Source organism: Diadema antillarum, unplaced genomic scaffold (assembly GCF_040938485.1).
Source record: "Diadema antillarum isolate AM-2024a unplaced genomic scaffold, OU_Dant_1.0 seq00001698_RagTag, whole genome shotgun sequence".
Taxonomy (NCBI): Eukaryota; Metazoa; Echinodermata; class Echinoidea; order Diadematoida; family Diadematidae; genus Diadema; species Diadema antillarum.
The window spans coordinates 1,333,406-1,360,298 of NW_027272389.1; the positions used below are offsets into that span (position 1 = coordinate 1,333,406).

General features: G+C 40.1%; 1 protein-coding gene across 1 annotated transcript; it reads left to right on the plus strand.

Annotated features, from left to right (window-relative positions):
* The first annotated feature begins 7,693 nt into the window (after nucleotides 1-7,693).
* LOC139711762 (alanyl-tRNA editing protein Aarsd1-B-like) lies at nucleotides 7,694-26,066 on the plus strand. Its single transcript, XM_071623617.1, has 12 exons — nucleotides 7,694-7,784; nucleotides 9,127-9,255; nucleotides 9,935-9,952; nucleotides 10,525-10,666; nucleotides 17,187-17,244; nucleotides 17,846-18,002; nucleotides 18,401-18,517; nucleotides 20,339-20,469; nucleotides 21,466-21,532; nucleotides 22,954-23,100; nucleotides 24,420-24,514; nucleotides 25,209-26,066. The coding sequence occupies exons 1-12, from the start codon at nucleotides 7,746-7,748 to the stop codon at nucleotides 25,342-25,344; spliced, it is 1,236 nt and encodes a 411-aa protein (XP_071479718.1). The 5' UTR covers nucleotides 7,694-7,745; the 3' UTR covers nucleotides 25,345-26,066.
* Nucleotides 26,067-26,893: the final 827 nt, after the last annotated feature.

Below are 26,893 nucleotides of genomic sequence, written 5' to 3' on the forward strand. Positions count from 1 at the left end.
ACCGTTGCTTGACGTGCACGAATGTTTGCCGCTCGCTTGTCGCCCGCCCGCTGGTGAGAAGTCGAGCGACAGACACACCTGAACACGCATTGTGCTCAGTTGTGCTCGGACAGTAATGTCCATGTACCAGTATACTTCTGTCGCCGTGATACATAATGCTGTATTTTACTGGCGTGGTCACAGCGCCTGTTGTTGGTAACAGAAAAGAAAGTTCACCGCAATATATCTACTCGCCAGTACGTAAGATTTCTTGACCAAACCATCAATTACATGACTTTGTTATTGACACTTTTGTAGTATGAAGTGTAAAAAAGTGCAATTTGCTGTACTGACCCTTGAGAGTCGTGTACACGGCAACCACATCTGGAAGTGGATTTTTTTTTTTAGTTTTACGCTCTTTGTTCAAAATCCTCATTGTGCGTTATCATTTTCTTCAAATGTTTCTTATATTGCTCTATTTCCCGACTAGTTGTCATGTCTTCTATTATCAAGATGACAGCATTTCGATGACTGAAATATTCATTGTAACGTCTTCATATAATGAGAATTCAATACTTATCTCTTTCAGAGCGCAGCGCAAACCCTATATCATTCTATCACTGGCAAGTCGAGGGAATGTGTATATTTCATATAAAAACTCAATTTGGTGGAATTCTCTTTACGTTTTCTTGTAATCATCGTTGTCCTGTAGTGACGTCACGTACGGCTGTACTCTTCTAATCCAGCGTATGTCTGTACCAAAACTTGGAAAATGAATAACTTTTCAGGGGACGCGGAACCGGGGGGGGGGGGGGTGGCTGTGCACAGCCACAAAACCTTTTTAGCTCGTGATCGTCAAAAGGAATTTAAGAAAAAAAAAGAAAAAAATCACAACACCCAGTCGTTTTCAAAGGTTCCCTGTTTGGGGAGGGGGAGGGGGTAGTTACCATTACATGAGTGCAGCTTTTGATTTAATTAGACACGACATTCTTGTGAATGTTCTCCAAACACATTTTGGAATAACTGACAGGGCATTGTCATGGTTTGAGTCCTATTTGAATGGTAGGAGACAGAGGGTTCAGGTCGATGCCAGTACGTCCAAGGAGTTTGATGTACCCTGGGGTGTGCCCCAAGGCTCCTGCCTGGGTCCCCTTCTCTTTACTATGTATGCTAGTAGGTTGTTCAATGAAATCCAACACAATTTCCCAGAAGTAATGTGTCATACCTATGCAGATGATACACAGCTGTACATATCTTTTTCACCTACTGCAGCAGATGAGAATTATTCTGTGTCCATTATAGAGCGATGTATTGTGCATCTTCGTAGATGGTTATTATCCAACAATCTTCTACTTAATGATAAGAAAACCGAATTTGTAATATGTGGCACTCAACAGCAAGTTTCAAAACTACGCACTGAAAGCCTGAAAGTGATTGATGTTAATATTTATCCTGTTGATTCTGCACGGAATCTGGGAGTGTGATTTGATTCACGCCTAGCTTTTGACAAACATATCTCTGAAGTATGTAAAAATTCATTTTATCATTTGTTTAATATTGCACATATTCGGAAGCATTTGACACGGGAAAGTACTGAAAAAATCATCCATGCGTTTGTCACAAGCAGATTGGATTATTGTAACAGTTTATTTTATGGTTTACCTGATAATCAATTAGGTAAACTACAAAGGGTGCAAAATGCATGTGCTAGATTAGTTTGTAATTCTCCTCGTTTTTCTCATTGTCGTCCATTACTTCGTACATTACATTGTTGCCTGTAAAGCAGAGAATCATATTTAAAACTCTGCTAATTGTATATAGAGCTATTAATGGTACAGCACCAGTGTACATACAGGAGCTTGTAGAGTTAAAAACATCATTTCAAACATTTTATCATCTTCGAAGTTCACGGAATCAAACATTATTGAAATATCCATCGGGGAAATCAAAAATTACTCTTGGTGACAGGGCATTTTTGTACGCTACACCAAAATTATGGAATAATCTCCCTTTGTTTGTAAGACAAGCAGTTACAATCAATGAGTTTAAGGCCAGGTTAAAAAGTCATCTCTTGAAGTAATGTATATTCTCTTTGAATTTCCTGTATGCATGTCATTTTGTAATGCGCAGTAGAGTACATTATTATAGTAGCTGCGCAATATAAATGTCCTTTATCATTATTATTATTATTATGACCCTGAACCGAAGCCCCCCCCCCCCCGTCCTTCGCTACATTGTAGCATGGAGGTGAGAGGAAACTCACCTCCCTGATTGTAGTAAAAGTATGACATACTTTACAGTAGTAATGGTATACTATATATTTTGCATTGAGGGTTCCTGGTTAAAACTACGGGTATGCGCATAGGTGACTCGAAAACAGCAGGCCTATAGCACTGTCGGAGGCACCGAGGCCCATCAACAGTTTAGAAACTCGAAATTGGGCAGAGTAATATCTGTTTTACATTTTGGATCAAACTTTAAACAAAAGGACGGAAATGAATGTGAGAAGAGAAGTCGTGTGGTGATCCGATGTTGCGGGGGATCATACAGCTTCAGAAACCGTAAGAAGTGCAACGCGTGATGATATGTCATAGTTTCACAAAACTAGGGCATATTGATTTGGAAATTGTCGTCACAAGGACTGACGTCATCTTTCCAAATAATATACCATGGAGTGTCAAACGTGCGAACAGTCTGAAATAGATTATTATAATATTTTGCCTGTGGAATTTCTGGTTTATATTGGGAGAGGTGACTCCAAAATATTTCTATTCACTGAGGGGCGCAACCCCGAAGCGAATAGTATAATAGTACTGTTAGAGGCACCGAGGCCCATAGTTTTATCCAGAAACTCGAAATTAGGCAGAGCATTTTGTTTTATATGTGGGATCAAAACAAAAAGAGGAGGGAATAGGAGGCGAGAGGTCATGTGGTGCATGGGTGCAATCTTGTGGAGGGATCTAGGTACGGTGACCGTAGGAAGCAGAGTGCGATGTCACGTTTGTTTTTATTTACGTTATTTCACAAAGTGATCGTACAAAGCAGCGCGCGGTGTCCGAATTGGTCTGTGATGTCACAATTACTTTGTTACAAATTGTTACATTTCACAGAGCGATCTACGTAGTAGCTCGCGATGTCCGAATTGCTTTGTGATGTCACAATTGCTTTAGTACATTTCACAAAGTGATCGTACGAAGCAGCGCGCGATATCAGAATCGCTTTGTGATGTCACAATGGCTGTTACATTTTACACCTGCCTAGATTTCACGAAGTGATCGTACGAAGCAGCGCGCGGTGTGTGATTGTAAATACAGCTCTATGTGTCACACTTGCTTTAATTGTGACATAATTTCACTAATATCAGTGTACTGTTTGGAAAATGTTGCAGAAACAGTGACGTCATTTTCAAAATTGTATACTTTACCACGGAGTGTCATACTGGCCAAAACATTCTGAAATAGTTGAAAATGTATATGATCACGTGAAGCTCTTTCAATCGATCACTATATTTAGAAGATTTTTTTTTCTCCAAGATACAATTTCGACTGTATGATTTTAGAATGTTGGCATGTTTGACACTCCATGATATAGGTCCTACTATTTTGTGAATAATGTCACAAAGCAGACCGATATGTGACATCACAAAGGAATTGTGACATCGCACGGTCGCACGCAGCTTCGTATGGTCACTTTGTGAAATGTGAGAAAGCAATTGTGACGTCGCGCCTTGCTTCGTATACGCTCACAAGATCTCTCCAAAACATCACATCCGCCTCACGACTTATCGCCTCATTTCCCTTTCTTTTCGTTAAAGGGATGGTACAGTTTCGGTTGAGATGGGTTTTGAGGCTTCCAACATTTTTTTGATTATGATTTTTGAGATAAAGAGAAATCTCTTATGAAATATAAAAGAGCATAATAATTCTACCAGGAATTCAAAGTTTATTTGATGAAAATTGGTTTTGAAATTCCTGGGATATCCATAACAAAGCAATCCTAATAAAAGGTGGGACCCATCTTTTATCAGGGTTGCTTTGTTTTTCTGGGGGTTTTTTATATCAATAATTTCGTAACCAATTTTCATCAAATAAACTTTGAATTCCTCGGAATTGTGGGCTTCTCAACATTTCGTAAAGTAGTTTCTAAGTATCTTGCAGAAAAAGGCTGAATTCTCAACTCAACCAATACTATACCATTCCTTTAAGATCAAAATATAAAACAAATATACTATGCCGAGTTTCGGGTTTCTAGTTAAAACAATAGGCCTCAGTGTCTCCAACAGTACGTATTGATTTGGGGGATATACACTCCTCATCAGGGAATAGAATGCCTGCTATATATTCTGGAGTCACCTCTGTCTCGTAGCTTAAACCAGAAACTTGGATAAAACATTTTGACAAAAGAAGGGGGAAATGAGGCGCGATGTAATGTTATGAAGGGATCCTACAGTGACAGTGACTGTACGAAGCAGCCACGCCGCGGTCAGAGTTGCTTTTTAAAAGTATTGCTTTCTGACATTTCACAAAGCCATGGTGACCCGCTACGAAGCAGCGCGAGATGCCACAGTACTTGGTGACATCTTTTCACAAAAAAAGTGTACAACTATAAGAAGGCCCTATTTGGAAAATGTCTTCATATTTTTATCCAAAATATACTACCATTTGATATTACATGCTTATGTGTATATGTCTAGATAAATAAGCGATAGATAAACGGATCATTGCATTCATGAGATATGCATTGTGCTTTAAACCTCAAGTGGCTGCAAGGAAATGAAGAGATTTCTCTTTAAAGAGATAAATGACAGTGAACCCATTATTACACATTTATATTCCCTAATGTGGTTAGATTAAAGGTGCATCTCTTCGTTTTTGAGCTTCATAATTGTGTGCGTATTCTCTTCCATCGCGTGTGCGAAAATACAATGTAGGAAAGTTCGGAAAATGCATATGTGAAGGTGAGATTTAGGTCTACAGATGAAATTCTTCAATGAGATTTAATATATAATATGCAAGCAAATTGTATCAATTTCATTCAGGGGGATCCTATGACTACACCCAACAAGAGCTGCGTAGAGATGATAGCAGTCCATAGGAGTTGAGTCACCTAATATTTTTCACTCTCGTATAGTTTTGGTTGAGACCTAATTTCAGGTTTCTAACATTTTTTTTTTGGTGAGATAATGAGAAACCTCTTATGAAATATGAAAGAGCATGTAATTCTATGAGGAATTCAACGTTTATTTGATGAAAATTGGTTTTGAAATGGCTGAGATATCAAAAAAAAAAGAGCGATTCTAATAAAGTGTGGGACCCACACTTCATTACGATCGCTTTGTTTTACTTTGTTTTTGGATGTTTCAGTCATTCCAAACCCGATTTTCATCAATTAAACTTTGAATTCCTCTTAAAATGGTATTCTCTGTACTATATCATAATTGTTTTCTTGGTATCTCGCAAAAAGTTAAAAGCCCAATTCTCATCTCCACCAATACTGTACTATCCCTTTAATTATATAGTCCTCTGCTCTGTCTGATTGCAGAGTCATTGTTCCCAAAGTCTGTGCGCACTTGACAGTAGAAAAGTTCTTAATTCTTCCTTTTCCTTCAAGGCTAAGTATAGTGAAACGACCAGTGGCGTATCAAGGGGGGGGGCAAGGGGGGCACGTGCCCCGGGCGCCACTCCTTGAGGGCGCAAAAAACGAAAAAGAAAAAAATGAAGAAGAAGAAAAAAAAAGAAAAAAGAAAAGAAAAGAAGAAGAAGAAAAAAAATCGCCCGGAAAGGGAGGGAGAATGGTGGGGGGGGGGGGGGGAGAGAAAACCAAATCAAGCAAGATAAAAACAAAACATGACGATGACGCGGACAAATGACAATGTTTATTGTGTTTACATAAGAATTCCATGTTCTGTAAGCTGAAATACAAAAATTTTCGGCTCGCTCGTTGCGTTCGCTCGCCAAAATTTATATAAAAAAAGAAGGTAAGAACAAAACGTGATGATAACGTGGACAAAATGACAATGTCTATTGTGTTCATTCATGTCATTTTATATTTAGCAGGCAAAATGTTTCACGGAGCAGCGGCTGCAATTTCTTTCGTTCTGAAGCGATAGCCAATTGGATCAAAAGAAGGCGCCAACGGTTTCGAACATACGGGGGGGGGCAAAAAAACAACAACAAATCAAACAAGATAATAACAAAACTTAATGATGACGTGGAAATATACAAACTTCGGCTCGTACTAATTTAGAGTATTTTTTCAAGTCTTCAGTTTGTTGGTATAAATTGTCATCTATAAGGTCGTCACTATAACTTGATTAGAATTGTAAGATTTAATACGCAAAAAATGACAAGAGTTCCCTGTTTTGTAAGCTGAAATACAAAAATTTTCGGCTCGCTCGCTACGCTCGCTCGCCAAAATTTATCCCCCCCCCCCAAAAAAAGGAAGAGAAAGATAAGAACAAAACGTGACGATGACGCGGACAAAATGACAATGTCTATCGTGTTCACACGTGTCATTTTATATTTAGCAGGAAAAATGTTACACGGAGCAGCGGCTGCAATTTCATTCGTTCTGAAGCGATCGCCGATTGGATCAAAAGAGGACGCCAACGGTTTCGAACATACGTGGGGGGGGGGGGGGGGCGAAAAAAAACAAATAAAAAAAGATAAGAACAAAACGTAATGATGACGCGGAAATATACAAATTTCGGCTCACTCGCTCGTACTAATTTAGAGTATTTTTTAAAGTCCTCAGTTTGTTGGTATAAATCGTTATCTATAAGGTCGTCACTATAGCTTGATTAGAATTGTAAGATTTGATAAGCAAAAAATGACAAGAATTCCAAGTTTTGTAAGCTGAAATACAAAATTTTCCGGCTCGCTCGCTGCGCTCGCTCGCCAAAATTTACCCAAAAAAAAAAAGAAAGAGATAATAACAAAATGTGATGATGACGCGGAAATATTGTAAGATATGATTAGCAAAAAATGACAAGAATTCCATGTTTTGTAAGCTGAAATGCAAAAATTTTTGGCTCGCCCGCTGCGCTCGCTCGCCACAATTTATCAAAATTCATTACATTTGAATCACCCTCAAAAGACCCCCCTTTAAGTGCTTGAAAAAGCATATCATATGGACTATATCGGGACCATGTGGAAGAACAGACATATTTTGAAAATATGACTGAACAGGCAATCCCCCGTTTCTTCTGTACGTATATGCAATGTATATGTAGCTTGTAATGTGTGTATTTTTATATGAAGACGGAAATAAAAACAAACAAACAAACAAACAAATAAAGTCCCTACCGGGATGGGTATAGGGTTGAACACTTTTTCAGAAATTAGGGGCGCAATTTTCGCGCTTACCCCGGGCGCCGTTTTCCCTAGATACACCACTGGAAACGACACAACACAAAAGGGTGGCGAGGGCAAGATCAAGGAGGTGCATCAGCTATCGAAATTCCCTTGAGCCTCCCCCACCCCCACCCCCACCCCTCCCCCCCCCCCCCCCCCCCCCCACCCCTCCAAGTCTTTTCCGAGGGCCGCATCACTGCGCCTCATCCACTTATCTCTTTGTAAAGATGGTGGAAGCGTTTTATGATGGAGCTACAGATCCATACTCCCAGTGCTGCGCCCACGCCACGCGATGCTGGTGTGTGTGTGTGGCTAGCTGCTGTGCAATGGGGCATGCCCAATGCAACGTGAACTAAAAACAACCCAAAAACAAACAGTCAGTGCAGGGAACCGGAAAGCCTTGTATGCGTCGACATGTCTTTCTACTGCCAGAAGCATAGTTACGAGACAGAGGTATTGTTTGCGATCATACTAATATTGTGGATTGCCATGTACTGTATACTCGGTATCACTCTGCGAAATTTACTTCCCCATTTTATTACGGCCTATCAAAGGCAGGGGTGTTAGCAAAAGAGATTTGACAAATTTACTCATTATTTTGTACACACGGGACTAGCTATATGGTATCAGCGTGTACCGGGTAGCGACTTCACAGACGCAGATACTAGATAGTAGAAGACATTAACGATCGTCAGAGGCTGTGTGTGTAGGTTTACTAGGGAAGAGTGGTGTGATTTGATAGTGTAGAAATCAGTGAGGTTTACGAAACAGTGTATTTGTCTCACCTCCCTGGTTTGACTCTGCTGGTGATGCATTTACAACACTAGTTCCCTGCGGGAAAGCTTCCATGCGTTGATTTTGTAGAGTCAAATTTGATTACGGAAGTCACTGGTGGCACTCGCCCGCGCCCGACAGCTAAAACTAGCTAGGGGATTTCCCTGTATGAACGACCATCTACACAATACCGCCCATTAACACGATTAACAACTGATGGAGTTGTGGGCGAAGGGGGAAAAACCGAGAATATTTAGAGGTCCTGGGCTTGAAGCATTGAGAAAAAGTGTGTACCTAACATCATTATTTAAGAAAAATAAACAACAACAATGCATCAACAGGAAGCTGGATTCTTGTCAATGTCACTGAATACCATGACAATTCCATTCCAGCGAGAGTTGCTACTGATATATCAATTTGTGTGTGTGTGTGTGAAATGGGGCCCAGAAAGATGAATTTTCTGTTTACATGACAGAAATTTTCCTTTGCTGTATTTATAAGTGGTAAGTATGATCGTGTGTTTGAAATCTCAACAACACATATCCTCTTTTTTTGTAATATATATTTGTTTATATCTCTAGTTTTTTATTAGATGTATATGTTTTCTTTGTGTAGCATAATATGATCTCTTTTTGTACTTTAATCAGACACAATTCAGCCATTTGGCTGGGAAGTTTGATAACAGAGATATCCATTCAATTCAATTAAAGAAATGATAAATATAACATATATACATATATGATATAAATAAAGTACATATATAATGCGCTGTATCTATCATTACTGATACTCTGGGCGCACGAGAGCCTGTAAGATTCAACACATGCTGTGTACATATAAACAGCTGATAGTATAGCCCTTCATATTCAATATTACATAAAAATTAACCAAAATTACATATGTATATATATATATATATATATATATATATATATATCTATTTATTTATATATGTATAATTTATTTATTTATTTGTTTATTGTACATATAATTATATCTTTCATATATATATCACCTACAGCTAACCACCAAAGTGGTGTCGTGCTCCCCAGCCCAGGCCAAGCTGCAGGTGAATGGTAAGAAGCAGAATATAAAGGGATATGAGCTGATTCTGGAGGACACGGTACTCTTTCCGGAAGGAGGGGGCCAGGTAATTTTTTACTTTGTTTTGCATTTGTTTTGTTTTCTTTTCTTTTGTTTCTATTATTTCTCATCACACTAGTTGAAGATATACATTTCATTTTGTGTTTGTGTGTATGTGATCCCTAGCAACATTGATCTGTGATATTGGGCCATAAAACCTAGATTATGTTTCTGAAAACGCGGTTTTGTGTTCATTACCTTGCTATGTGCCAAAGATGCTTCTCCAGAATTGATCAAAGAATGGAAAATATAAATGTAGAAATACTAGTAGTAGTTGTAGGAGCAAAAGGAGTACGGTGATATATATGGCTATAGTGGCTGAAATCAGTCATTGCTGTCAATAGGGAAGTTGAAGTAGGAATAGTGATAAAAGTACCAGTAATATTGGCAGTAATGATAAAAGCGTAGTTGCAGTTACACTATCATTTCTTGTTATATGTGTGAAATAGAATCATTTGATATCAAATCAGTTTGATTACATTCTTTACATTTTAATGTAGTTTATGTCGATGTTTCATCAATGTTTCATAATCCTATCACACAAAAGAAAGGTTTCTATGCAGAACACATTTATTTCTTACATTCTCAATGTATGATTGCTGCTCTAATTGTTTTTGTTTTTTCCTATCTCTCTCTTATTTTCTATCACGTCACAATTTTCTCCATGATGCTGATAATGGGTGTAGCCGGATGATAGAGGAACAGTAAGTATAGCTATGGTGAACCCGAGATTATGTTTCTTGACAATGACATGACATGGCATCATGTACCTCTTCTAATTCTAATAAAGGAGAGCTTTTAATTGATTTATACATGTATGTATTAAATATGTTTTCCTTTTCTATAAAAAAGATGTGCAATGTGGTGTCATAAATTCTAAAGAGCAATCCCTGTACTCTTGAGATGACATTTATTCTAAAAGAAAGAGATTTATTAAAAGAAAGTGAATGTGAGTGTTTGTGTGTGTCGACAATTTAATTTGCTCGTGGCCTTGCCCTCGATATGATAATCACTGCAGTGTTTGGTCTTGTGTCCAAAATATTTTTATAAAGATGTGAGAGTTCTGAGTAACCAAAACTTTCTCATTTTGATGTTAGGAGAGTCATTCCATTGTTCAAATACATGTACTTTCATTTTCTACAAAGCATTAGTGAGTTGACAGTGCAGAGAGGGTTTCTCTCAAATGGTTTGAACTCGCTTTTATTTATCAAGTCTCTCCAACCCACTACATAATTTTCAGTGTCATTTTGTAATCGCTATGATCTTCTAATCTCAGATTAATGATGTGGAGGTACTGAGAATCACAAGAAAGGGGGCGGATGCCATTCACTTTGTGACGTCATCGTTTGAACCTGGGTCAGAGGTCAAGCAGAAGGTCAACTGGGAGAGGAGATTTGACCACATGCAGCAACATTCAGGTATGTACTCAAAAGGGTGCAAATCTATTGAGAAGAGAGATGTACGATAAACAACAGTTATTGCTGATGATAATGGCTAACTGAAATGAGCAAATTTAGGGAAATGTCACTGAATGTTAACTTCTGATGCAATAATAGTAAAACATGAAGATACTAGACCAATAACATTCAGGCATCATTGTCCACATTTTATAAAGTTCTGTCATGCAATTTTAGGGGAAACAAAGATATTGCTTGATTTTGTCCACTTATTTTGTCTAGACTGCAGCATAATAGTCTGCAGTTTCTCTGAACAATATAGCCCAGCTGGCAGACAAGCCGATGTTATTTCATCTTCTTGTCTTTGTAGCATTTATGATGATACATGGATAAATAAATAGACTGGCAGACCTGACTGTGGTCCATGCTTTCTCTGCATGTGTTCTGTTTGACTTTATTCATTACTCCTTTTGTGTGTGTATATAAAGTAGTACACTGTATGTGTGTATACACAGTACATTCTGCTTGTGTCATACAATCATAAGACTCTGTGTGTGTCATACACAAATCTGTTGTACTGAGTAGCCAGAGAGCCACATGGCTGTTATGGAAAGCCAGATATGTAAATGATATATAAGTCAGTCATAACATTATCATTGACCAAGTACTGGATACTACATTCCTTCCTACCTCGGATAGGACCATAACCAGTATGTGCTGATTATTCTAATTATGTGATGCGTTCAGTATCACGATTCATAATGTGTCCTGTAGTACCATTAGCTATGGGTATGATAGCATGCAATGCTTACGGAATGTTTGAGTTTAAAGGTGCAAATCTAAAGTGACTATGATGAGAACTATGATCACTCGGTACAACTGTATTACTGGCCTTTTGTAGAACAACCACTGCAATCAAAATCCAACTAACTTAGAACTTTTTTTTTTTTTTTTTTTTTTTATAAACATATGTGAGACTTTTCACATTTGATATATCCTGAACCAAAATATACTTCAACAAGAAACCAGTATAACCAATCAACTGTCTTCTCTTCACAAATTCACGACAATGTTCTATGTACATCATATCAAGGAATTAACCAGATGTATAACGTTTACACCCTTATTGGCTTTTCACTTTCAATACCACTTTTTCTATCATACATCAGCTATTGTCTGAACAATGATCTAATATGCCTGTGTTATAAAGATCATAAATTCAAAAGGAATTTTCGATAATATGCTCACTCATACAACACTTGGTAATGGATGACATACTAATGAAGTTCTGTGACTTGAATACATATAACTTTGTATTTGCAGCGTTTGTCTATCCTCAAATGTCCGGGTATTTGTATCACTTGTGTGCAATTCATAACAATCAGATACAAACAAAACTGTCACCTGAAGTATGTTGCCATTTGGTGTCAAATAATTACACAATATCCTTTTCGACAGTCATAAAAGAGATTTCTTTATGCTATCGTTCCAGCTTACCTAATATTTTGTTTAGTGCACAGCACATCCAACAAACTCATAACATTGTTCATTTTGAACCACTTTACAAACATACATGTGTGTTGCATCATACCATATTTCCAACAACTGTTCACATGTTGCAATTTCCTCACACGTACCCTATAGGCAGAACAAATTCACTATCTCAGAAACTTGAACAACTATCAGCTTTGCCACTCTGGCACATTGTGAAAATGACCATAAAAGTAAACTCTTACAATGCAAATTGTCAACTGACAAAATCATGCAAGTAATATACATGCAATGATAACACCTTTTCAAATGTTCAAGTGTTCTAAGTTTCATAGTCCCTCAAGTAGCGAGGTCGCTGTCGGTTCCTTTGTGGGTAGCGACTTTGTGGCACATTATTTTGCTGTGTGGGTGGTTCAGCTTGCATTGGACCATCGATGTCCATGTCATCGTCTGCGTGTGTGTGGCGAGATGGCATGCCAGTGAATCGTTTCAAACGCGAGATATTTCTGGTGATGCGATGTGAGTCATGCTCGACTGTGATTTGCGAACCGCGTTTGCTCACGACTGTGAAAGGTACCGGCATATATGGTGACATGTGTTTCGGAACATGTCCATCACGACGAACTAGGACTTTGTCACCGACTGCGATTGCTTTCGTACGTACAGAACCATGATGATCTGCATACTTCTTCATCGCCTCTTTCTTTTTCTCGTCACGTTTGCGAATTGCTGAGTCGTCCTGGTGGTCGAGCTCAGGCTGAGGAAGACGCGTGCGAACTGGGCGGCCAAACAGCACAGTCGCTGGTGGAGAACCTGTCGTGGAATGAGGTGTGGCACGATAATTGCGGAGAAATTTGTATAGCTCCTGTTTCCATGACTTTGCTTCGGTGTTGGCAGCGCGATACACCTTTTTCAGTGAGCTCATGAAGCGTTCCACTTCTCCATTGGCTTGTGGCCAGCGCGGGGTAATTCTGCGATGCTCAAACCCCAAGTACTTCGCGAATTGAGCAAACTCGCTGCTATTGAATGGTGGTCCGTTATCAGATCGAACAATCTCAGGTACTCCGAACGTGGAAAATATGCGATCTAACTTTGGGATGACTTGGGAAGCTGACGTAGACGTGACTATCTCGACATCAGGAAACCGTGAGTAGTCATCCATGACTACCAAGAGGTGTTCGCCATTGGGCAGATCCGCGAAATCGACGCTAACTTGGGACCAAGGTTTGCGAGGAAGTGGGCTCATGGTTAACGGTTCTTTGACGTGCTCGACAACATTGGCTTGACATGCGAGACAATCGCGAATGGTGGCTTCAACTATGCGGTCAATAGATGGAAACCACACTTTCTCCCTCAGAAGCGCTTTCGTCTTTGTGACGCCCTGGTGGCCTTCATGTGCAATGTCGACAATGCGCTTTCGTAGCGTCTGCGGTATATCTATGCGATGGTCGCGGAGAAGAATATCGCGATCTTGCGACGTGGTTAACTCATCGCGAACATTGTAGAGGCTTTGGACTTCTGCTCTCGCTGATGCGTCAGTGTTGCTAGCGAGTTCATTCCAGTTGTTGGTTGCAACAGCGCGGATGACAGACTGGAGGACATCATCAGACTGCGTAGCATGCGCAATGTCATCACGCGACACATGTTTGGGGACGGCATGAGACGCGACGAACTGTACATGCGCCTCAGCTAAGCTCTGCTCAGTGGACACATCGACACGATGCTGCGGATGACGAGACATGTAATCAGCTGGGTTGTACTTCCCAGGCTGATATTTCACTGTGTAGTCGTAAGCCTGCAATTTCAAAATCCACCTTTCGAGCCGAAGTGGGGGCTTGGAGTTGGCGTTGTTGAACAGCGAGATGAGCGGTTTGTGGTCGGTGACGACGGTGAAGGGAGATCCGTACAAATACAGGTGGAAGTGGGTAATCGCCCATGTGATTGCGAGAGCTTCCCTCTCAGTTTGCGAGTAGCGCTGTTCTACCGCGGATAGCGCTCTGCTTGCCAAGGCGACAACTGACCTGATACCTTGTCTGTTTTGTTGCACCAAGATTGCACCAAGTCCAACAGGACTTGCATCAACGATGACCTCGGTTGTGCTGTTGCGATCAAAATAGGCCATGGCACAGCATGTTGCAAGGCGTCGCTTGATTTCATCAAAGGCGTGCACATGAGAGGAAGACCACTCCCACGGAACATCAGCTTTTGTAAGTTCGCGTAGTGGTGCTGATACGGATGCCAAGTCACGGACAAAGCGACTGCAGTAGTTGACCATACCAAGGAAGCTGCGAAGTTCGGAGACACTAGTGGGCGGAGTAACAGCATTGATGTCACGAATCTTCTCTGGATCTGGGGCAACACCTGAGGCGGAGAAGACATGACCGAAGTACGTGACTTGCGAGACACGAAACTTGCATTTGTCACGATTCAGAGTCAAATTGGCTTCGCGTAGACGGGAGAGACACGCTCGAAGACGTTCATCATGTTCCTGTGGTGTACTGCCGAAAACCAGGATATCGTCGCTGATGTTGACGACTCCAGGGATGTCTTGAAGTGTCGACTGAATGACATTCTGGAAGATCTCAGCTGCCGATGTGAGGCCAAAATTAAGACGCTTATACTGGAATAGGCCTGCATGAGTTGAGAACACTGTGTATTGTCTGGATTCCTGCGCTAGCGGAATTTGATGATAACCGGAGTTGAGGTCTAGCTTGCTGAAGACAGCGGCACCGTTCAGGGCAACTATGACGTCATCTATTGTAGGTGTGAGATGGCGTTCGCGTTTGATGGCTCGATTCACATTCCGCATATCAACGCATAGGCGGATCGCACCAGGCTGATGAGGTTTTTGCACAACAGTTATTGGCGAGACCCAAGGAGTGGGCTGATGATTCACACGCTCTATGACGTCCAACTCTACTAGGCGATCAAGCTCCTTCTCGACTTGTTGGCGCATATGAAAGGGAATGCGTCTATGTGGCACTGCAACAGGTGGGACTGCGTCATCTACATGAAGCTTGCATTCAAATGATGACAGCTTACCGATGCCGACGAAACGATCAGCGAATGTCTGCTCAGGCTGAAGGTTGTACGCTATGTGAATCAGTCCGAGTGCTGAGGCAGTGGCAAAATCCAAGAGTGTATCACCACTGTGCGTTGCAACAAAGACTTGTGTCGTTACAGATGCCGACCCATATGAGACAGCTGCGGTGAAAGTTCCAATAACATCAAGAGGAACTGTGCTACCATATGCGTACACTGGGACTGGAGGCGTTACCAACTGCGGCTGTGGACTGAGAGATCGAAACGTGTCATGACCCATCATCATGACGGACGCCCCAGTATCGATCAGCACAGAAACTGGACAAGCATTGACAGCAACCTGGACCATAGGTTTTCTGGCTGGAGTCGACTTGACGTGAAATGCATAGTCGTAATCAGCAACACCTGACGAATTGGTAGCGCTGCGACTGGTACCATGCTGGGTTTGAGCCGTCTGTCCCTGCTGACTATGCTGGGCATGTGCTGGATCGGGTGATTGAATGTTCACTGCTTTCACTGCAGTATGACGTGGGGTTTGCTTGGACTTGCTTAAACAATGTTTCTGGAAATGATTCAGTTTTCCGCATGCATGACATGTAACCCCTCTCGCTGGGCACGGTCGATGATCGGGGTGGGGATACTGTCCCCCACAGTTTCTGCATTTTGTTTTCTGCTTGTCCCTGTGATGACTGGTATAGCCAAATCGCTGGCCCTGCATCTTATTTGGCTTTGTCAAAGGCGTGATACTAGCTGCTAATTCCGCAGATGATGATGAATTCTCCATCGCCAAAGCATGTTTGTCTGCCTGTTCATATGTACGGGCGGTGTGGAGAAGTTTCTCTAGCGTGACAGCCTCACGTAATGCATATTAAACGCCGGAGTGTCTGTGAGCAGCATCCCAATATAATTTGAGACTTGATTTCGGCATCCTTGTCAGAAAAGTTACAAGAGGTTGCTGCTTTCTGCAGACGCAGATGATACTGATCTACCGTCTCATCATGGAGCTGTTTAGACTGTCGAAATAGATAGCGTTCGTATTCGATGTTTAATGAAGGGACGAAGTGTTTGGCCAGTGCCCCTTTTGCAGCAGCATATGTTGTGCCAGTGTCTGGAAGGGACTCAAAAATGTCCGTAACATCGGGACCGGAATAATGCAGAAGTAACGCTCGCTTCTGGGCGTCATCACTGATTGCAAACGCTGTGAAGAAGGTCTCGAGCCGTTTCACGTATCGTTCCCACCTGACACCAACAGTTGCAATGTCCTCATGCACAGCAAAGCGTTCAAATGGTGGCAAGTTCATAATGGTGGACTTATTCGTCTACACACTCAGCTGGATAAAGGCTCGAAGATGATCAGATGTCATGATGTTGAGCACGAGCTGGGCATACACTGCACACAGCTACAAAACAGGATACAGTTCACTGGTACCGATGGGGTACTCACTGCAGCTACACCGTAAGCTCATGACAGTAGCACTGGATACACACCGCATTGTGCTGCACTCATGTTGTCTCAGCTCAGCAAGGTCCACTAGTCTAATTAAACTAGCTGAAATAACACAGTCTGTAGATTGACATCCCAACAAACTGCCTGTAAGGGGTCCTTGACGTTTCTAATGCAAGAAAAGAGACCATGCTCGTCGCCAAATGTAGCATTTATGATGATACATGGATAAATAAATAGACTGGCAGACCTGACTGTGGTCCATGCTTTCTCTGCATGTGTTCTGTTTGACTTTATTCATTACTCCTTTTGTGTGTGTATATAAAGTAGTACACTGTATGTGTGTATACACAGTACATTCTGCTTGTGTCATACAATCATAAGACTCTGTGTGTGTCATACACAAATCTGTTGTACTGAGTAGCCAGAGAGCCACATGGCTGTTATGGAAAGCCAGATATGTAAATGATATATAAGTCAGTCATAACATTATCATTGACCAAGTACTGGATACTACAGTCTTGTCCTCAAATATCAAAAAAATTTCTTGACATTTTTTCACAGGTCAACACTTAATTACTGCCATAGCTGACAACAAATATGGATGGAAAACTACATCATGGTAACAATGATTTTACATTTTTCTTTACAATTCAAGGCCTAATGTTAGTATGTGACAGTAATGATGCACAATATTTCATGTATATTAAAAGTGTACTTCTGGTATTGAGTAAAATATTGATGAAAACAGCAGTAACATTTTGTGAAAATATGTGAAAATGTGTGACTCGGTGAATTAAAATGAGGAGAGAAAAATATACTCTAGGTAACAGCATAAATAGATAATTGTTGTAATCAGTTTCTAAAATATGTAACCATTATAAATACACTGTACACTTAAAATCAACCCTGCACCCAATATAGAATCTGTTGGCGTCATCATTCAGAGTTGTTGTTCTTGATAGCTGCAAAATTTGCCAAAGACTGGTTTTTGTTTCCTTTAAGCTTTAATCACAATGTGTTTCCCTTTTACCTGTGTGGCATTATTGAAAGTATCATCTTAATTTCTACAGTCTCAACACTTCTTTGTTTGTCTTCGCTGCATCTATCTGTTAATATACATTGTCCTCCACAGACGTCAAGTAATTATCTAAACTTATGAGATAATGTTTAGGAATCTTCGTGAATTCTCCTTCTCCTCATTCCCCTTCTCTCACTTCAAGGGATCTGGGCCGAGAGAAGTCATTCATCGAGTTGGACACACCAAAGATTGGAGCAGAGGAGATGGAGAAGCTTGAGATGGATGTGAACGATGCCATCAGACAATGCATCCCGATGACACCCCGACTGGTGGAGATTGGCTCCAAAGAACTGGAGGAGGTGACAAATTCCTCTCGCCGTCACTTGTAATGATGCCTCAGAAAATTACAATGCAGTCACTTAATACAATTTTCATTATTTTTCCCTTTTGTTTATAGTTCCTTTGTTTTTACTTTTGTCATAATTGAGGAGTTGCTTGTGAACTCTTATTAGGCATTTTACCATTGCAATCAGAACTGAAATTCACTGTATTAGTTCTGAACAGAATTTTTTTTAATGCACACTCAAAAAGAAGAAGTTTTAGTTATTGTGTACAGACAGGAGTCCGTCAAGATACGCAGAGAATTGTCTTTTTAAGTCATTAGATGGTGTAAAGTGGATGCCGTATTTTCAAGAGTATGTAGTATTTTACTCGTTTGCTTAGTGCGTTTAGTTGTTTCCATCTGTTTTTGATTCAGGTTCGGACAAGAGGCCTTCCAGATGACCATGTGGGTTTGGTTAGAATAGTCGAGATAAAAGGGATAGAGGCCAACATGTGTTGTGGCACACATGTCTCAAACTTGAGCCACTTACAGGTATGATGCATTAACTATAACAGATGGCAAATATGCACATTTTGTTTTATTTTGTGTGTAAAAGAAACCTAGAACACAGACTGTAAAATTAGATCAGCATTAACTTGTCTGTGTATAGCACTATTAGCCATTTTCACTTTTATTTGTTCAAAGACTGAGGTAAAACAATGTTGTTTTGATGATACCAGTAATATACCTAGCTAGACTTGACTGATCAGTATTAGCTATTGTTTATTTTTAGAAGAACAAAAATGGAGGCTTAAAAAAAATAATAATTATCATTGTGCTGTTCTAATCAGGGATGCATTATGCATTTAGACTGAATAATCTGTATGTGACAAAAGTGTGTTTAACATTTATTATGATCTTAACATCTGCACAGTTTTGCCACCCGGGCCACACGTGATCTTCAAATCACTCCATAGGAGCACACTGTCATGCCGATACTTCTGGATTTTATCCGTATATGCAATCAAGGGAGAACAGTCACAGAGAACAACCTCTTCTTACCATGCCTTCAATGATTCTCCTCTCTAGTTGCATGTTTAATTTATATTCTTCACTATGTCAAAGTTTCTTGTTTTGGGGATCGGGGTTATTGAGTTATTCTTGGTCTTACAAAAGAGGATTCTGTGTTGTTTATGGTCAACATTGATAAGGGCAGGAAGGGCTAGGACATGGCCTGGTTTTGGGGAAAGTGAAAGAGTTGTGTGCAGCAATGATACCTTGACCATCTCTTAGGAGGTTGACACATCCAGTGGCTTGAGAGTGAGGGACTTTGTGTGGAGATTTCTGGGGAAAGAGAATGTCTGTCTTCTTGTCCGACGAAAGTATACTACCGCTGTATGCTAACTGTCTTTTAACCCGTTGAAGACTAATCCCGAGTATACTCGGGCAGGTGTCTATGGGAAATGTGTGTTGTAGCAAAATCAGCCTGTCCTCAACGGGTTAACAGGTGCTACATGACAATCGAGAGCTTTAGATTTGCGGCACGAACGTTTAAAGGCACATGGTCCCGGTGGTTTCGTCAAATGCGTACTCGGGTGCACACCGCAAGTTTCCTATAGAGACCTACGCTATCGACTCCTCTTTAGCGCTTACGCTGTGACTCATTTCCCCGAGTCCGAAGAAGTCCGATCCACTGTAGTCAGTGGTCCGATCACAGTTCGGCTCATGAATGGGCTGAGGGGGATGACAGCTTTAGCAAACTTCTTTTGTGATGTCATAATAAGGAGCACATATGCACGCACCCTGGCATTACTACAGACTGCGTGATGCGCAGAGAAGACAACGAAGGCAACGTTACTTAGCAATACCTACGCACTTTACTCTTTTTGACAGCTCAACTTCGGCAATCTTCATATCAATGCTAACGGTGATTGGCAGTATCATCAACAGCGCCCTCTACACTACCGGGACTATGCGTCTTTAAGACGATAATTGTATTGGCCATTCTCCTCTCTCTCCTTGAGTCATGTTGCACAGTAGCTTTAGATTACATATGAGGATGCAGCCTACACAAAGTAAAATGGCGCCCCCATTTTAGGTCATTGCACCAAGTAGCTCTCTGTGATGTGAATTTGAGCGGATGCAAAAATGGCCCAGAACCAACTGTGCAAACTCAGACGACGCGAGTTTAATATTTATATTCAAAGCAAATGTGTACATGTGCAAAGCATGTTTTTTTCCTCTGAACATCCGCGTCGGGAAAATCTAAATCCCCTTAATACTTTGATGTTATGCGCTAAAATTGGGACTGTGGTCACCATTGTGCCCACAGTAATGCAGTAATATTACTCCGACGTCATTGTTTCTCACCAGGCTATCAAACTTCTGGGGACAGAAAAGGGCAAAAAAGGCAAGACCAATTTGTTCTTCTTGGCTGGTGGCAGGGTCCTGGCCTACCTGGGCAAGTGCTATGACAATGAGAAGGCTCTCACAGCATTACTCAAGTAAGTTTGTTTCATTGGTATGAATTAGTTTTGTTTCTTCAGAATGTTGTCTCTGCCATTGTTGGTCTTTATCCCCACCCATTAAAGGGTGTGTACAGTTCTGGTCGAGGTGAGGATTTAGCTTTTAAGGTTTTGCGAGATATTCAGGAACCACTCTCTGAGATGTCAAAGAGCATGCAATTCTAAGGGGTATCAGAAGTTTATTTGATGAAAATTGGTTTTGAAATGGCTGAGATATCCGAAACATGGTGAAACAAAGAGATCCTAATAAAAGGTGTGGCCTGTCGCCTTTTATTATTATCACTTTTTTGGATATCTCAGCCATTTGAAAACCAATTTTCATCAAATAAACGTTTAATACTTTTTAAAATTACATGCTCTTTCATATTTCATAAGAGGTTTCTCATTATCTCACTTCGGAATGTTCAAAACATGAATCCCCACCTCAACCAGTACTGTACAGTCCCATTAAAGGACACTTTTAAAGTTGATGTATGCAGTAATTAATCTTCATTTCAAGTGATTGTAATTTTCTTGAGCTCGCTATTCTCGGATTTATTCTCATTACGTAGTCCTTGAGAGGGGACTTAAAGTCATCGGTCCTGTGGTAGCTTGCTCATAGGCATTTAATTGCTTCTTCAATGACCACATAAAATAAGTACAAACACATACATGTATGTATTCCTAGTTTTGAAAGTGCTTATTAAATTTTGTATCACACCCATGTTTTGTGTACTAATGACCCTGAAAGCAAGACTAAATGATGGCAATGATATTGTGGCTCCTTACGATACCAGTAAACTCCTGAGGAGATAAGCCTCTTCATCTGTGACTGTTATCTACACTCGACCAGGATTAATTCCTCATTTCTGGTGTCATGGTATGAATAACAGTGACTGAATAAAAAAAAAAGAGAAAACAAAGACACTTTGTTTCATGATTGACTTTTCCTAACCCCACCCATCCCCCTCTCATCTTGATGTTGATGTCTCCTAGATGCGGACCAGAAGACCACGCCCAGCAGGTGGATAAGATACAGAAATCCCTCAAGGCAGCCAACAAGGTACCTAGAGGAGACCCATTATCATGTCCCTTTGTCACTCAATGATGTCAACAAACGTACATCATTTGGTTGCCTTTGCAAGGTGGAATGTCAAGATTTGTGAGAACTTTACCTGTTGGACAATATACTTTATAATCTTCTCTCTTTGGTATCCCATTATGTAACATATTCTAAGTGACCACTTTTAATTCAAGCCTTCCATTATTGTTTTGCATATACATGTTGACACTCCTGACCATGATATGAAAGTGGTAGTTATGTCTTTATCTTGACTTCAATGTTGAATTTCTCAAAGCTTAATTGTATACCTTTAATACAGTTTTATGCCTTAGCCCCGAAGGGTGCCTGAGGCATTATAAATGTTTGTGGGTTTTTTGACCAATGTCTGTCCATCTGTCCCACATCTTCTTTGAGAAATTAAAGAAAGAAAGTGTTGAGTGGATTATCTGGGTACCTGGCCCATGGATACTACATGAGGTGTAGTTGCATCAATTACAGTTGAACCTCTCGTATCCGGACAAGTCGGGACCGGGGCTCATCCGGATAAGGGATTTGGCCGGATACGGGAGACTCAATGCTTTATACATGTACATATACATGTACATACACATGTACTGATGTAGCCCATTGTAGTACCACATGTAGTAATGTGTATACTGCAACCTTTTCATTGTTACATTTGGGGATGTTTGGGGATGTTGAAATGTCTGAAGGTAAGCAATTTGGAAGGAAATTTGATGCAATGTATGTTAATCATATTGGAAGTAATATGTAATTCATGTGTGTTTGGGTAGGAGTTCTCAAGGAGTTGGGAATCCCCCTTTCTTCCCGTAATTATTTTTAAAAAAATCACGGCGAGATTGCGTCCGGATAATAGAGAGATCCGCATAAAGAGAGGCCGGATAATAGAGGTTCAACTGTATTAGGCGAAATACCTCAAGGTCAAAGATCATTGAACTTTGGCGGAAATATAGCGTATATAAGCATATTATTCACAAGTACCATAGGCCTACAGTTTATCACTGAGAGCCTTAATAAATTCTCTTCGAAGTGATTTTGTATGTTTCCACCATGTATAAGTGTGGAAGACCCCATCCACCTTTCTGGGAGAGCTAGCTCATTCTTTGCCCTGCTCGGCATTCATCAGAAGAAGAAGAAGAAAAAAAAAAACTTTAGTAGTAGCTCTATTTGACGTAAAGAGGGCTGCATCATTGATCAATGAATCTTCATTGAAAGAGTTGCTGTACATAGGGCCTATGGTTTGTTTGCATTTATGAATTTTATTTATTTTTTTTAAAGGCAGATTACTTTCATTGAAGCATCTGCAGGAGAAGAGGCTAATGGTTTGTCACACAGAATTCGGAAATGTTCATAGAGTCATCTTATTTCTTTCAATCATCTGTCATATTATAACTCGAAAGACCTCACTCACCCTTCTACGAGAGCTGGCCCAGCTTGAGGCGAGACTGTACAAGGAGACCCAGGGCCGGGACCCAGTCCTGGCCCTCCACAGGAAAGAGGGTGACTCGGAGTTCATGAACATGCTGGCCAATGAAGTGGGTCCAGAGGTAAGGAGGCTGTGAGGGCGGGGTCCTTGTGTGTTGTACCTCTGCTTGCACCCTGCAGGGCTTGGGGTGGGTGTGGGGGGGGGGGGTTTAGATCTGCCAATATACATGTACTGTAAAAGTGGAAATTTTCGCGGTGTTGAAATTTCCACGCATTTCGCGCACCCAGAAAGTACCGCGAAAATAAAAGCTCACGAATATTTTTGCTTGCCATATGTTCCTGTGCGTGATGTATTGATTCCGCGGAATTATAAACCGGTAAAACCCTTCTTACCCGGCCAAGGGCGAAAAATAAGTTGTGCAAAAATATCCACTTTTACAGTACCATCTATTGCTCTGTCATCATACTGGAGGTAATGTATGTAAGCTTCATGGAATTTCTTTACAGAATCTGAATAGTGATGTAGTTTATAAATTGCAATACTTTGTGGAGATATACTCAAATATTTTCCCCACCTCTTTTTCCCCATTTTTTGAAAAATTTGATCACGACTATGTGTTCAATGCCAGAATTGAGCTGTGTATTGCACACAGAATTTCATCAGATAAATTTGAAATATCTTTTCATTTGTGAATGCACAGGACTTCAAAAATGCCATAATATGCTTTTTCAAAGTTAGCCTTGTAGACAGAGGTACTGTGATACCCATGTAGAATATTGGGAACGATTTTCATCAATATTGAGTGAAGGCTCAACAGAAAGGACAAAATTTGTTGTATATAAATGTTGTGTTTGCTATGAAATTGTTGTTTTGGCACTGTGTTTTTCGGCGTTATTGACTTGGCAGAATGAGCCTGTCATTCTCCAACACATATTGATATCATTCTTTTCTGATGCTGGCCTTTCTAACTCTGTGGTTACTTGTCATGGTCAATTCTTTCATGTACAGACCACTGAGATGTCTGTGATGTTTTTGAATTATAATTGTATGGAGGATGTGAAAACTCTATACAGTACTACGAGAGTAGCTTGTTGTGAATATAAAGTTCCATTTTGTAGAGAAGAAATATGTTCTTTCTTTGCTTTGTTTAACCTCATCTTTTTAAAAAACACACAAGTAGATTATTGAAAATGATTCATCAAGATTATATATATATATATATATATATATATATATATATATATATATATATATATATATATATTGTGCATGTATATAACTACCAGATCATCAAAAAGTTCAGCGAGATGTTGATTTTAAATTCTCCTCAGATATTACCAAAGGTTGTAATGTTCATTATTTCTAGTAGTAGAAAAAATGTGTTTTATATATACCATTTGTTTTATTAGCTTATGTTGCTGATTTCATATGTTTTCCCAGAATGCCTTGATGCTTCTAACAGTGGGTGAGGAGAATGGAGCTGGCCTCTTTCTTGTTGCTGGACCACCGGCCATCATCGAAGAAGCTGGTCCAAAGTAAGGTTCAAATTAGATACATGGAAACGGGTCATTTATACCAATCTCTGTTATGATCTAAGTTGCTTTTCATCAGGAAACTTGCCTGTTCGAGTGACACATGAAGGAAAGATAGATGTGTGGACAAGAATTGTGTTGAAATGTGCATACATTTTTTCTGTATCTTTATATTCCTTACATTAGAGTTTCTCCATGATAGTTGTAATATGAATTTAGAATGACAAGTATACTTAAAGTTCCTCCACCTTGATTTGAAATCTTATTGTGAATAGTTTGGATCATGCCCAAAATGGTTTTAGATTACTACCCGAGTTCTGGTTGTAGGGGAATACATGCCTAGAAGAGAATAATTTTCAATGAAAATATTGACACCAAAGCAACCAGTAAGTGAGACATTTTGGAATTAGTTGGAACTGTATTGAGAAAGTTACTGTCAGCTGAATATCAATCAAGCATCTCATGTGGCATTCCACTGGAACTATTTCAGCATTGTTGTCATGTGAGAGTAGCATTGCTATCATAAGACTTATCTGTTTGGTCCACTTTGTGTCATTGATTTTATTTTTTGTAGAGAGAAAGAATATTTTTCAGATATTTTATTTCAGGTATATTGATGACTGTATTTTATACTGCATAGAAACTGAATTTCCACATGTATTAACTGCATTGTGTGTGTGTTTGTGTGGTCCCACAGGGTCGCCACTGTGCTGGAAGGCAAGGGTGCCTGCAAGAATGGACGTTTCCAGGGAAAGGCCACAAAGCTGTCCAAGAGGTCCGAAGCGGAGCAGCTCCTACGACAGTTCTCAGATAAACTCACCCTGAATGACTGATTTGCCAAGACTAGTGATTTATGATGTAACATTATGGTAACTTATTTTTGTGAAAACATCCCGGGGATCTCGGTGTATTGAAGCTGGATGCAATTAGGATCAGCTTGTTAATGAAGGAATTGTTCCAGTTTTGTTTGTGTTTTTGTTTTATTGCTGTGGATGGTCTTTCATACACTGAACTTCAGTGATGGCACCATTGTCTTTTTTACCAGAATTCCAACCATTATAAGCCTTATGTTTGCGTGCAGAGAACGCTGACCGACTTCTGTCAGTAATATCTGTAATGATAATGATAATACTGGGTAATGATAATACGGTCTTGTTTATCCAGAGTAGCCTTTTCAGTATGGGCATTCTTTTCCCCCCAGAGGCCCTGCCATTATTGTTAACCCACCATTGCCAGGGGTCCTCATATACACACCCGGCTCAAGAGGGACAGAGTGAGTATGCATATTGACGGAGGATGTGCGCACTGGGCGGGATTTGAACCCTTGACTTCCTGTTATTATAGTTCTGGACGCTTATCCACCTTTCCACAGTGCATGCACCCCACCTGTCATTACAGAGCATACTGTCCATAATGTCCTGTAGCAAAGACAAAGGGTAAATCCTGTGAATTAAGTCAATGCTAGAGGATTGTGCCCGCTGCTATAGAAAGTTTGATGTCGTCACCCTCCTGAAATAATTGTCGAAGTCAAGATATTATTAAAACCATGTTTTTGTCAAAGTCCAATCTGCTGAATGAGATACAGCTTGTGGTATAGTTGCCTAACTCATATTATACCCCCAAGTGGTGCAATCATCCAACTGTTATGAGTTGAATCTTGAATAGAAATTAGAAATTGAGAAAACCAACTTTTTAATAAGTTTTCTCAAAACTATCAAGTATGACTTTTTTAGGCAGTTGTTTTATGAGAGTGATGATATGTACTCAGTTTGTCACTCGTGTGCACCAGTGCTGATAATTGATTTTGTTTTGTTTGTTTGTTTGTCAGCATAAGGATATTCAGGTGGCCAGCACCAGAGGCCAATATTTTCTGATTCTGATTTGCGGAAAAAGTATGTAATCATTTCTATTCATGTTGCAGTCATGTCAAAATGCCTCAGTGATGAACAAGCTGCTGAATTATTCATGTTTAAGGCAATAATAAGAATTGTACCAATAGTACCAAATATCTGTGACTGATTCTCATTTAGAGACATTCATTTATTATTGTTTTCTTTTCTTTTACACCTTCCAAAAATTGTAACAGATAGTACTCTACAATGGTATCAGTTCTACGCAGCTACAATAATGTTAACCCACATAAGCAGTGTGTGCCACGTGTTCAGTGGTTGAGTCCTATCTAAATGCCTGGTTACTTTTCTCAACTTTTGAGACATCGTGCCGAGTCTGTGCCATTTACCTGTTTGCTGTATTCTTGCTATCATTCCAAAGAGCATGTGATGTCTGGCACAAATTTAGATATAGAGTACTTACACACACTGAATTGTGACAGCTCTTTTTTGTGTGTTTTTTGGTCCATGTATTCAGTCTTTTCTTCGTCCA

Bases quoted from the DNA above. Each gene is read 5' to 3' on its own strand.
- LOC139711762 (XM_071623617.1), top strand. From the start codon at position 7,746: ATGTCTTTCTACTGCCAGAAGCATAGTTACGAGACAGAG. The intron at 17,245-17,845 runs GTAACAATGATT...TCTCACTTCAAG, and splicing joins GGATGGAAAACTACATCATG to GGATCTGGGCCGAGAGAAGT. The intron at 23,101-24,419 runs GTAAGGAGGCTG...ATGTTTTCCCAG, and splicing joins CCAATGAAGTGGGTCCAGAG to AATGCCTTGATGCTTCTAAC.